Genomic DNA, 14347 nt, shown 5'->3' on the forward strand with positions numbered 1-14347 from the left:
CCAGTCAGTTCCTAACAAGTCACAGTTTCTGTGACAGTTTGCTTGTCAGGACCGGTGTGAGCTATGCGGACCAGAAGAGAATTTGCCGTACTGATATGCTGTAAGCATGATCGAAGCTAAGAGCAGGAAAATGTATTCTCCTTTCTAACTTACAGTTCTGTGCTGCAAGGAATCTGAAATGTGGGCTTATCCTGCTGCATTTCCTTAGGTGAATACAAAGACGAGTTTATACGTTTTGATCATGATTTTTCTAACACAGTGAGTTGTTTGTGAAGAAGTATTAGATACATATCTTAGCTTGTCTTCAAAGGCGTATTTTGCTGCACTGATAATTTATTGAGCTCTTATTGTGCCTTAATTATTTGTACATTAAAAAAATTTTAAGCTAAGAAGACATGATAATGGGAAGCCACTGTATAATTGCATATCATTTAGTAATAGTGTAGGGGCTTTCCCTTTGGGAATCTGTTTTAGAACTTGTTCAGGTGTGTGGATATTAAAATTACATTACCAAGACATATTCTTTGTCTCCAAAGAGAGTGGAAGTTTGTATAGTATTTGATAGAAATTGAAAAATGAGCCTAGAATAAGAGTTCAAATAATGTGAAATTCAGAGATTTCCCCATAATCATTTTCCTCTGAATAAGTCATTTGCATCTCAGTCCTGCTGTATTGAGTTAACTAATCACCAAGAATGCCTGCACAAAGTAAGCCCGTGGATAAATTAGATGTATACCTTGGAGAAATATGAGAAGCTGAGTAATTTTGTGCCATCACACCCTCACAATACATTCAGCTTTGTTCTAAAAGGACTATTTTGTAGCTTATTAGGACTAGGAAAGGACATAGACTTAATAGTTACCAAGTGATTACCCAGCGTGCATCTTTAAAAGATCTCCATGTTGAATGAATTCAGTTCTGTTTTGATGCTACTGTCCTGCTTACAGTTTCCCTGTGCATCTAGGGCATTTTCCCGTGTTTTTTCAAACACGCCCCTTTCCTCCTTTCTCTGTCCTGTTTGCTATAGAAACACAGTGAAGTGAGCAGAAGCAGGGTTTGCCTGTGTACTCTTGTTTCACATCCCTTGTTAAGTCAGTGATAGGTTAATTTTAATATTATTATTGTGAAAAGAGGTTCAGGGAGATAGTTCTTAAAATGAATAATTTGAGATTTACTCTTTTATAATTATAGTTACTAATTTCTGTAATGTTCACAGGTGTCTGTTTCCTTCTTTGTTCCTTCCCCTGCAGTGTAGAAAATCTCACATCTTGGGATTTACCAAAGCAGAGTTTACAGGTTGAAGTATTCAGTCTTTAAAACTAGTTAAATTGTTATGATAGTTGTAATTTTAGACGGTATAGATCTTCGAAGATTTCATTTGGTATTCTGACATTTCATGAGAATAGCTTGCTTAACTCCAGTGGCTTTTAAATGTTGAGGTTTACTGCTAACTGTGATTTATATTTATTTCCAAAGGAACATATTGTTTTAAAACTTCCCTTCCCATTTATTTGACTTTTAAGGCTCTCTTTATATAATTGAGCACATATTCCCCATTGAATAGATCTGTGAAGTTGTAAACTTTAGAATAATTATCAGTTGTTTATCTAAATGCTTTAATTTTTATTAAGAAATACTTGAATCTAGGCAGAACTTAGTTTGCTTGGTATAGTCCCTGTTGCTCAGTAGAAACATTGCCTATCCATCTGGAGTAAAAAGGTTCCAGTAACTGTGGAACTCTTGAGCAAGACAGATAACTCATGTTAGTTTCTTAGTTACGATAGGTTTTGATACTATCAAGTGTTCTTCTGAACCCTAATCCTATAGGTTCAAGGTCTCTACACATTGGAATTACGCTGTGTGATTAAAATTTTTTTATTGAGGCAGGGTCTCTCTTTTTAGCCCAGGCCAGCCTCTAGCTCAGGAGTCTCCTGCCTCTGCCTCCCAAAAGCTGGGATCACATATGTACACTGTCATACCCATAACATAATTATTTTTAATTGTTCTCTATCACAGGTCTCTTAAAATGACTTAAAATAATTATTTTTGCAGTTTACACACTGTTATTTTGTAAAGACTGTAATTGAGCATTAGCTAAAATTTTAATGTATATTAGGTCCATGACAAATAGTTACACTCTGGTGAAATCTTTACCTTGTATTAGTCTCAGTAATGATTTCAGCATTACTCCCTTTATAGATTTATTGGAATAAGATAATGTAACACGTAGCAGATGTTCAGTAAGTACTGTCCAGTGTGTATTCACCAGTGTAACTTTATTTTCAAGAGGATTGAAGTTAATCTTGATTCGGAAGTTCAGATTTGAAGATTTTAGAAATGTTTAAGTCATTAAAAGAAGTAGATATTAAATGGGATGGCATTTCAAGAGAACGTTTTTCAATTTTGTAACTGCTAGTATCTAGCTTTTTCTTTCCCTGCCTCCTTCCCCTCCTGTGCTAGGCATACTAGGCGTACACTCAGCTGGCCAGCATCTGGTGTTTCAAGTGACTGTTTTAGATGCCACAGCTCCAGGGCTCTCACCTTTCCCTTTAGCATTTCTCTTCTCTCTAATTGTGAAAACATTTAATAGATTTCGCCCTTAAGACTCTATCAGTATTGCTAACTATGCACAGATTTATTTAGAAAGCAGTTTCCTTTGACCTTCTCATTTGTATTATCTAAGCTTATTAATGGGACACTTTTTAAAAATAGCATGACTGTTAGGTAAGAGGGGTTATGCGTTAGTGTGTCCTTGTGGAGTCGTCAGAATAATGGAAGAGTCAGTCTTAGGGTTTAATTTCCTTTCTTTACTCTTCCTAACAGTATATTTTCAATCAAAAGTTAACTCCATAATGAAATCTGGGCAAATTAAACGCAAGGAGTCCCATTCCACCGCCCCTCCCTCTTCTTGCTTTTACAAGTGTGCTAAAGCTTGTTTGAGATAATGGGGCCCGTAATGGTAGAAGCCTGTTTCCAAGGAATCCCAGAGAAATGATGGCCTTATTTTGAATCTCTGCCTCAGTTTGGTGTGAGTTATGTTTATTACCTGTTGGCTGTAAGTTGGCCTTCTAAGAATAAGAGGAAAATCTTCTGTCATTTAGTGGCTTAAAAACTGAACTTCCCTTAAGAAACTACAAAGTAAATGCATAATTCTGTATGTTTCACTGTATATTATTACTTGAGAAACTGGATTGGTTAAATTAACTGATAGAGAATTAGAAATTAATTTGTTTTTACTTGGAGTTATCTCTCCAAATTTTGTCCTTGATGATCTTTGTGAGAGAACGATTATTCTCTAAACTGTATTTTAGTTATAATTTCCTTTAAATTAGCAGCTTATGGATATAAGTGATATTTCAATATGTATATAAAAGAGGTTCTAAATTTTAGGTATATTTGGCTGATTATCTGATTATATTTAAAATAGGGTTGTATTTGACAAAATAGGCAATAAATTGGGCAGAATGCCTTCAGTGGTGGTAGAGGCCATGTCTGTGCAGTCGCTGTAGGCTGCGTCTGTAGGCATTTAAGAAAATGGTAATTGATTAAAAGCCATGTGAAAAGGGATGGCTAGCAGTATTATAAATTTCGAAGTAGTTATCAGGGTCCTATGCTGCTGTGGTACAATTAAGCCTTGAAGTTGCCACTAAAATGCAGGGACGGGAAGCCTTGGATCATTGTCTTTTAGATGGTTAACTTTGTATCGTTAATTAAACTTTTGAAAGTTGTGGGATAAATCAAATGCTTTTCTAGGGAAACAAGAAACAGTATTAATGAGCAACAACCCCATAATTATCCTTGTGAGTACATAACAGGGACACATTCATGTCTTTTCTTTGCGCAATAACTTTTACAAAGAAGTATTTTTAAACTGATCATTAATTTTATGACCACCGAAATGAGATGCAAAATTTATGCTGTTGTCATTGGCACAGGCTCAAGGCACCACGGACATTATGTGTGATTGTAATAGAATGGCTGCCAACTAATGACTCTGCAGACATTACACTCGAGCATGCCTTTCTTTTAGATGTCTGATTAGTCTGTAATGCTTTCAATTATGTCTGTAAATTGTATTGGATACGTTTACCTGATGCCCATTGTTGATTCGAGTTCACTATTTTATTACATAAACACACATTGAACATTTTCCATTTAATTTATAGAAGCCTTTGCAGGTATAGCTATAGATACTTAGCCCTGGGGAGGAAAGATGCTGTATGCTACTCAACAGCGACCCCTGTGTTCAGTTACAGAGCCTCAGAAGAGAACAGCCTTTCCCCCTTAATTAGATGGGAAGATGGTTGGAAAACAAAATCTGAGGAGGGAGGGTAAAGGGATGGCCCATCTTTGCAATAAAGCCATGCTGAAAAGTAGTGTTCTTTTAGCTTAATGCAGTTTTAACAAGTGAATGCTCCACACACAGACCCTGGATAGATTCCTGTACTGTTGGAGCAGTTTCTGGGAGCAGAGGGTGGCGGCAGGAGGTGGTGTGGGTGGTGGTGTGGGGCAGACAGTCTATCCCAGAGCAGCAATATTTCATTTAGCTTGTCTTTGATAAATACAAATATCATACCGACTTAAAAAACCAATTCTTTCAATAAAGAAGCTGAAGACAATTTCGTTGTCATATATAATCCAAACAGTTATTTTTTTTAAAAAATAACCAAAGAGGTCTTCAATATGTCTGTGACAGATTTTTATAGAACAAATTTTTTTACATCAAATTTATGTTTGATCAAATTTGATCTTACATCAAAATTATGTTATGGTTTTTATAATCTTTGTTATATGTAGTATATACGTACAATATAGATTGGTATGTGAACCTATGCATATATGGTCACACACACATATATTAAAATAGATAATAGACATCAAAAGTTAAACTATTGATTTTTAAAACTACAAGGAAGTTTGAATTTGTCTGATCATTTCCATACAGAATTTGAGAATTAAGCCCGAGTATCTGAATTCATTTCAGTGGATTACTTAACTTTATCATTTTATGTAGTTATAGCACCTGGTATACCGAATGCTAAGTTCTGGTAATGTATATGAAGCATTCTGATACCTTAAACATTCATCAAGGTTTATTTTTTATTTGTTAGTTTGTAAACTGTCTTCAGAAAATTAATACAATAATTCTTACTTTATTGTGTTTAAAAATAGGGCATAGCAATGAAAAGTAACGGAAAATTCTGTGATCTTTACGATATATCCCATGTACTATCACGACATGCTCAAAATATCTTAGCAGCTTTTCATGAGGCTCCTTTTTATGTTTGTCATCAGCTCTGTCTTCATAAGAGAAATAGTTTAATGTTCTGGAAAGTACCTTGAATATCCCAAGAAAGATGAGATCTGAAGAGTTGGTAGCATCTATATGCATTCCTTGGAATTCTAACTGGGGAAGAGATATTATCATAATTTAGTGTATTAGTGACAGAATTGGTAAAGATGATGAGATGATGTATTCTGCTCTTGTCTTTAGGACGGATGTCACCATCTTTACGTTTTTGAAGATTAGGATGATGGTTGCTTATGGAATAAGAACATTATAAGGAAGTAGAAATTAGCATTTAGTTCTTAAATTATATAGACAATGTTGTCTTGAAAGAGGCAACGTCTATTCAAAATGTGCAGGAAAATAGGAAGCAGCCATCAAAAGGATGTCAGAGGACGCACACACACATCCCATTGGATGGATGTCAGGATACACACACATGTCCCATTGGATGGATGTCAGGATGCACACACATGTCCCATTGGATGGATGTCAGAGGACGTGCACACACACACATATCCCATTGGATGGTTGTCAGGATGCAAATACATATCCCATTGGATAGATGTCAGAGGACGTATACACACATCCCACTGGATGGATGTCAGAGGATGTACACACACACATATCATCTTATGGGTATCAGAGGACGCACACACACATCCCATTGGATGGATGTCAGAGGACACATACATCCTTTTGGCAAAATTTCTTTCCACTGATAACAGATAATTTCAGTTATTAACAAATAGCACACTGTTAAGTATATGTTTTCTTGTGTTGTTTAATTCATAAGAAAAATGTGTGTATAACTGGGCTTAGCAAATAGCTAATTTGTTTTATTAAAAAGTATTAAAAATACTTTTTAAACTAAGTACATGGGGGAAAAAGTCCCAGAAGCTTTTATCATGGGGATTAAATATGTAAAGCAAATAGATAAACAAACCCCTACAAACCAACCTAGGATTTGGGAACCAAATAGGAAACAGGCTGCCACTTGAAAACAGTGGCTTACATACTACTGCGTGAAAATGGGAAGGGTTTGTAGAGTACCGTGTTTGAATTTAGAGGGATTATATGAGTCTTCAGGCATTTTCCCCCTAATGAAGTCCGCTCTTGAAAATGTAACTATTTTTAATCTAATATGATCCTGTGGTGACTTTTAATGAAAGCAGCATTCATGTGGCTTTACACAGTCACTTTCTCATTACGATTTTTCAAATTATTGAGGAGGTAAAGGGGATTACTTGAAATTTTCTCTGTTGTGCTTTCCACTTTTCAGTTTTTGTTAGATTACCTTATTTGTCTTGTTTAATCTTGTTTTCTGTTTGTTGAATTTGTAGAAACCTTCTTGATCTTGGAACTGGATCTTTTTGGGTCACAAGTAAGCCGTTGTCTGCTGACCTTTAAACATATTTACTAAGTCATATATATCATGATCCATATAAAATAAAGTCAAACCTGGTTTTACATAGTTCAGAGGATGGTTTGTTTGTTTTTTCCTGTTTCAGGAACTAAACTGAATGGTAAAACTGACTTCTTTTGACAGGGTACCATTATTTTTCGTGGGCAAATCCTAAAAGGCATTTCTGTAAAAGGCATTTCTCTGGTTCATTTCTAGGTGATGCTGAGGAGGGGGATGAGTATGATGACCCCTTTGCTGGACCTCCAGACAGTGTTTCCCTAGCCTCAGAACGCTATGAGAAGGACGACGATGGCCCCTCTGATGGTATGTGATGCTCTACTGTAGAATTGACCTCGGGCACTGCCATACACGACTGCTGCATGCAGAGGGAGTGGGCTTTTCAGAGCGTACAGGTCAGGGTTCCTCACCTCTAACAGAACCTTTCAGGAATGGAAGAGCTCTCTCTAGTGGTCCCAGGGAGGCTTCTTAAGTGTGTAGGGGCTTCTTCCTCTTCCTTTTCTTCTTTTTTAAAAAGAAATTCTCTCTAATAGAATTTTTAGGCAAGTTCTGGTTTGTTATAGGAAGGTTCTTAGTAACAGTTTGTTGCTTAATTTAATATTATCAGATTCTTGCTTAATATTTGATTGTGCCCCTTAATGATATTTTTGTATTATTTATTGTATAAATAATGAAAAAGATATTTGGTAAATTTTTTTCTTAAAACTTCATACAAAATGAGTTCGTAAAATATTAAATCAATTATTTCTACATTGCTTTCTCATATTGAGACAGGTTTTTTCTTACCAAATGCCTTTTTACTACACATTTTCATTTTTCTGATTACCACTTAAAGTTGAACCATATTATGCATTAGTAGTATAGTGTATGGTATTAATCGAATTAGTAATTGAGTTGATTATTTATATTTTAATGATTTTTAAAATCTATGGACTGTTGTCAGAGTTATCAATCTTATTTTTAGGATACAGGAAGTGCCTCCTTTTTGATAGTCAAATGAGTCTATACTCTGGAAACCTCGTAAGAGTGATCTGTAGTTATAAATTAAAAATGCATACCAGTGCATTAGCTATGCATATTAATTTCTGCCACTCATAGTTTCACATAGACATAGAAATGAAGAATGCTTTTTGCTACCATATGATGATCAAACTGTGCAGTTCCGTCTCTAAGTACAATTGCTGAATGAAAATGTGCGTCCTGCCTCAGAACACTCCACATTCTGTGTTATCCAGATCATTCCCTTTGGAAACATAAATTGCTTTTATGAGGTATAAAATTATGTCTATTGCAGAACAGGGATAAGTCAAGTGCATGCATAAGTGATAAACATTCTAACCACTGACTCAGAACAAAACACCCTTTTTATATCCAGAACTTTGTCCAATGTGTAGCAGTGATAATCGAATCCATTTTCTGTTAACTTTTGCATTTAATTTCTGCTTTTAAAGGGAGAATGTTTCCTGTCTTCTGTCTTTTACAAAGATCCACATTTCTTTTCACCCACACTTGCTGTCCATAACTAAACCTTTCTGTCCTCATCTTTAGCATTTTATAATTGATAAAATAATATTTTCAGGCAAAATAATGAATTATTGTAAAGTTGTACTATTTTAAGACTCATTGCAATTATTTGTTTTGCTTCTCTGTAAAATGTGTGTGCGTGTGTGCATACATGTATGTGTCTGCATACACACAGACAAAATGTTTATATTCAAAAGACTAAACATGTTGAGTATATTCATAAAGTAGATTTATCAAGTTCTCAAAAATAACAATATGTAGGGGCCATTATGTTGAACATAAAACATCCTGCAACTTAAAAAGATAATCCAACAGTATCCAGAAATAGTCTAAGTGAGTTGTTATTGAATTATAGAATTTGTATGATTATTGTTTTCTTTCTTAAGAATAAATAATTTTGGGGGATGATGAGATGGCCCAGCAGGTAAAGGTGCTTGCTGCTAAGCCTGAAGACCTGAGTTCCATCCCCAGATCTCACGTGGTTGAAAGAGAAAACCAATTCCCACAAGCTGATCTCCAACCTCCTTATGAGTATTGTGGTACATGTGTGCACCACTCCCATAAACAAACAAATAAAAAGCAAATTTAAAAAGTTTTCATTCATGTTCTTTCAGAATCAAAATATCAAAGAAATAGATTGATATGAAAAACCTGTTAAAAGATATTTAATGGCATGTTTATGTGTAGCACCAGTTTTTTGTTGAATATCTGTGCTTATTTACTAGTGCTCAAGCAATTCTTAAGTGGATTAGACATTCTGCTTTTATTATAATTCATTTTGGTATGAATTATAATAAATGAATTGCAGCAGCCTTACATTTTCTTGCTACACGGTAAGCAAATTTTTAGACAGTCACTGGACATTTATGCCAACATATCATCTCATTAGTTTGCTTTTTAAAGCAGCTTAGATTTTGTCTGTGTTCTCTTTGATTTGTGGAGTATAATTTCCTTTACTATGATCAGTCTAATGATGTGCTAATTACAAAAATGGATTTAACAATAACTATAACTAGTTCAGCCTTTGTCAAGTCAGGTTGTAATTTTGTCCTTTTGACTTTTACCTTATGGTAGGCACTAACAGTATCTGAATGTTGATGGATTATAAACTCTAAGCATGATAATGTATTTTTCATAGAGTTAATGTAATTTTCAAGGTATCGCAAAGGTCAAACCTGCACATCTCTGAATTCTAAGTCTGCCTTTCCCTTTAATATTTCTTTTTCTCTGTTCCTCTGGTTCAAAAGTTCACCCAGTTCCCAAATGGCCACCTAATTTTCCAGTTATTCCCTCAAGCCATATGTGTTTTGGTTTCTTTATGGTTTATTAGGTACTGTAGGAAAGTAGCATAAGTTATATCTTCTAATGAAATTCAAACACACTTCAGTGATGCTTCGACTTGATCGCTGCTAGCAATTAAATCACAGCCATGGAGAAAAACGCACCGTCTCACCAAGTCCAGACACCCTATCGACACCGAATGGGCTGAAACAGAAGCAAAAACAAGATCTTCAAACCCTGCCAGACATGCTGTTTCCAGCCTACCTGCTTTTTTTGTTGTTGTTGTTTGGTGGTTTGTTTTCTTTTTTATTGGCCAGCTGCCTGATGGATAGCAAAATCATAACTTGCTGTGTGCTAACAGGCAGAGTTCACATGTAGGTTATTGAGAGCTGATAAAGGGTTAGATGGGGTTTTGATTTTCGCATTGGACCTTGCTACACCAGATTAATGGAATTTCAATGAGAGACCAGAGAAGCCACAGCTTTGTCAGAGAAACAGATGGAGATTCTATAGTCACGTCTGCTCATTAATAGTAGTTGCGTGAAAGGTGCTCTCTCCTCTATACAAACGCGTTGATATAATTGATTTTTGAGTGGTACATTGAAAAAAAAAGCACTTTATTGATGACTAGACTTGTAGCATAAATAGTGACAGATTTTTATATAGTTTGTAACATAAGGATGTACTTTGTGATTTTCTGTCTTTGGAAACACATTTTACTTTTATTTTTTAAAAGAGAAATATATCTTGAGACAAGCAGCTAAGAAGGAGGAAATGTCATGCTAAAAAAGAATAACATGCTGTTTTTTATTTTTAAATGATTGCATGGCTGCTATCAGAGCTGCATTTTGATATGGTAACATCCAAAAGGAAGCTGTTTCTCTTTATGAGCTTCTTGTCTTTCTTTTTTAGAAGATCAAAGATACAACTTAATGATTGTTTTGGTATCATTGTAGATAACTCTTACAAGTTTTATCTAATCCTGTGGCTGGAGGTATGCTGGGGTGCTAATATATACATAATATATACATTTAGTGATCAGATAAAGTGAGAGATAATTAGGCCAGAAGCTTCAAGGGTTCTTATTGAGCACACAGGGCAGTGTGTGTGCGCTGGAGTAGTGCATGGACAGTAGCTGTTAGTCACCGAGTGACTCGGGTTTCCATTCTCTGCGCTGAGGCTATTTTTTATTTATTTTCATTGTTTGTGAAAGGAGGCCTCTAACCATACAGCATCACAGCAGATCTCCGAGGTGAGGTGGAAGAATTCACTAGGCTGGAAGACATATATTGGCTTTGCCTGTCAATGATAGGTCGAAGGTCCCCGTGGGCATTTGTTACAAATCTGAGTGAGGGCTAGACCATAATCACTTCATGGATAAGATTCTGGAACCTCTAGGATGAGAAAGTAGGGGAGCTAAAGTGAAACGGAAATAGAGAGGAATCTCTGCCTGCCTCTTCCTAATTAGAATTCCCGGTAAAATAGGCGATGGGGAGCTCTGAGCAGTGGCCAATCTGAGCATATGCACTCATGTGCACTAATATTTGTCTAGGAAGGGATCTATTCCTTAAAACTTGGAATAGAAAATAAGAAAACGGCTAAACTATTTTGATCATAATTTATGACAGCAAATAACATTTTTCTTCTTTTTTCATATACTGTCCCTTAAGAAGCTTAAGTATATAAAAATTTTTAAAATATGCATGATACTCGTTCTAAAAGACTACTTAAAAAATTGATGCTCTGGCCAGCAAGATGGTTCAGTGGATAAGGTGCTTGCTGCCAAGCCTGATTATCTGAGTTTGATCCTAGGAACCCACATGGTGGAGATACCTGATTGCTATGAATTGTTTTCTGACCTCACAGGTGCTGAGGCACACGTGCATGCACACATGCACACAACTGTAATTAAAGATTTTTAAAGGATGCTATGTAGGATTGTATAAATAATGACCTTTCACATTCATTTAACAACATGAGCTTAGATGTAAACCCATATACATGCACACCATAAATTGTATGACGCTTTTGAGGACCACCTTTTTCCACATGGAAATTAGTTGTAGCACTAGCCAGTTCTTATAAAAGTCAAGCAGTAGTTGCTGTACTCTTTTTCAGGGTGTCACTAGACTAGGAAACAATGTTTATAACTAGGAGAAAAATTCTTTAAGATAGCTGTTTAGGTTTTTTTTGTTTTGTTTTGTTTTTACCATAGTACATGTGCTTTTGATATCTAAAACTGTATTTTTTATTATTCTGAGAATTTAGTGATCAACTGGGGATTGAACCAAGGACTTTAAGTATGTGACTAGCATTGTTTGTCTCCTAAGAGGTTGACTTTTGGCTTGAACCTATCCTGTGTATGTAATGCATATTAATATTTTATTATGTTTAAATTTTTGTTCTTTCAGTATTTTAAATTACTAACTTGTATTTTTTTAGCACTATAGGAACAGTGATCATTTTAGTTATTTCTCTTATATGCATAGAACAATTTTAAGCATTGGTAGAAGGGAAGGGACAGTAGTTTGGCTACATATTTTACAGGACATTGTTAAGTAGAAGACATAATTTTGTTTAGAAATTATTTATTTGTGTCTATTTAGGGATAGGGTATATGCCATGCATGGCATGGAGGCCGGAGTAGCTCTCTCTTTCTACCATATGGGCTCCAGGGATTGAGCTCTGGTCAACAGCATTGGAAGCAAGTGTCCCTTCCCATTGAGCCTTCTCCCCGGCCCTAGAGGATATCTTTTTAACCTGAAAGACATAGATTGTGTGACTGGGGTTGAAAGCACACAGATGTGTAATATTTTTATGGTACAAAGTATGAGTGGATAAAAACAGATGTCAGTAAGAACCATTTTTTTCTCAGCCTGGGGAGATGGCTCAGTGATTAAACATTTGGCCATGCAAGCATGTGGACAGGAGTTTGGACACCCACAATTCTTCTAAATGCCAGATGGTGTAATGGCCTGCCTGTAATTCCAGCCTGGAAAGGAAGGCAGAGATGGGATCCCCAGAGCAGGATCATGACAGGACTAATCTATCAGCATTGAGCTTTGAGTTTGCTTTAGAGATTCTGAATAGGGTAGAAGATTGCAGGAAGGTGATCCTGACATTAATATTGGGCTGACACACACAATGGATAAAAGAAAAAAAAAGTTTTTCTAAGTTTTTATGCTATTAAATGGGAACACATTACCAAACTAAAACAAAGTGGGTGAATGATAATAGCAAGATAGGTTAAGTAAGAAAGATCGCAGGCAGTTATCTGTACTGTCCATGAAGAAAAGAACAACGAAGGAGTCAAGATGAATAAAATAAAGTATATATAATTGAAATGGGAAGAGATGATAATCACCTAAAATAATGTCATTGACAATCCAGATTAAGGAAGATTCCAAAGACAGTAAATATCTGTTAACAATATTCCATTGGTTTGATCTATGCCAAGGCAAGTAATTGCTTCCGTTGATTTTACCTTCTAATTTGTTGATTGAGTTAGTCATACATTTCAGTATCATGGCAGATAAACCCAAGTATAAACTTTATGCCTGAGCTATATAGGGAGGCCTTGTAGTTCAGTGAATTTCTTGGGATCTTGAAGTTTGCTGGTGGCTGTGGGAAAAGATACTGAAAAAAACTTTTGTGGTGAAGGTTGGGAAACCAGCTTTCATGTGTAAGATGATTTAATGGTCAAGCACACGTCACTTGGCTGCCAGGGACTTTCTTTTCTGGTTGCATAATGAAGTGCTTAGAGCTAGAGCTTGCCTTAGAACTCCGTGGAGCATCAGAAGCTTGTGTCAGCACTACAGAGTTAGTACCTGGAGGTAGCAGTAGGATGATTTGCCGGGGGGCTATCTGGGTAATAATGAGGTGAGGTTGCCGAGGAAGCAGTGATGGAGATCTTCAGGTAGGCCACAGCTTACTGGAAGAACTGAATGGGCCGTTAAAAAGTTTGCCTTTGGTTTGGTGGTCATCGAGAGAACCCAGAAATAATCTGTTGAGATGATGAGTGCAAATACCAGGGATATTGTCTTGGCAGCATCAAATGCCTGTTGAATTAAGTCAAAGAACTCTCTAACAGCAGGCTCACTTTGCTACATTATTTATTTTTAATCTTAACAGCATCTCTATGGGATAGATAATACTATTACTATCTAGTAGTCAAGGGAACACAGGAAAAGGGAAGTTAGGAGATTTGCCCAAAACCTTGTACTGAGTGGCAGCCTAGAATTCAAATTCATGTCTCTTTGACACAAAAATCATTTGTCTTTGCACAGCCATTCCCCTTTCTTCTTTCCCAGCTAGGCGGATGCTGCCTTTGTTTCAGGGGCTATGGTGGAGAGCTAGGGTAGAGTAGTGCATAGCTGCTGAAAGAGAAGGAGTTTCCTGTCAGTCCCTACTCAGTGTGTCTTCAGCATTTCTACAGCAGCAGCGTCATGTCACGGAGGAGCTTGGAAGAACTGCTGTCCCCACTGAATCTACTGATGCTGGAGTAGCTCTTTAACTCTATCCCCAGGTGTGCATTAAAGGATGAGAACTGTGTTTGTAGTAGGGTGAAGAGAAACCATGGTCACAGCAACTCTCATAAAGGAAAATATTTCACTGGGACTGGTTTACAGTTCAGAGCTTTGGTCCATTATTGTCATGGAGGGAAGGATGGCAACATGCAAGCAGACATGGTGCTGGAGAGGTAGTTGAGAATTCTATATCTGGATCCATAAGCAGCAGGAAGTGAGAGAGACATTGGGCCTGGCTTGAGCATCTGAAACCTCAAAGCCCTCCCCTAGTGACACACTTCCTCCAACAAGACCACACTTACTCGA

At 36.4% G+C, this 14347-nt stretch overlaps 1 protein-coding gene across 1 annotated transcript in view; it reads left to right on the forward strand.

Moving 5' to 3' along the window:
* The window catches only part of Skap2 (src kinase associated phosphoprotein 2), a 153896-nt gene that overhangs the window by 10925 nt on the left and 128624 nt on the right, over window positions 1–14347 (forward strand). Inside the window, exon 4 of the mRNA XM_048440350.3 lies at window positions 6909–7016. Within this exon, the coding sequence (XP_048296307.2) occupies window positions 6909–7016 (108 nt within the window). The remainder of the gene's footprint in view (window positions 1–6908; window positions 7017–14347) is intronic.

Source organism: Myodes glareolus, chromosome 6, assembly GCF_982192425.1.
Source record: "Myodes glareolus chromosome 6, mMyoGla1.1, whole genome shotgun sequence".
Taxonomy (NCBI): Eukaryota; Metazoa; Chordata; class Mammalia; order Rodentia; family Cricetidae; genus Myodes; species Myodes glareolus.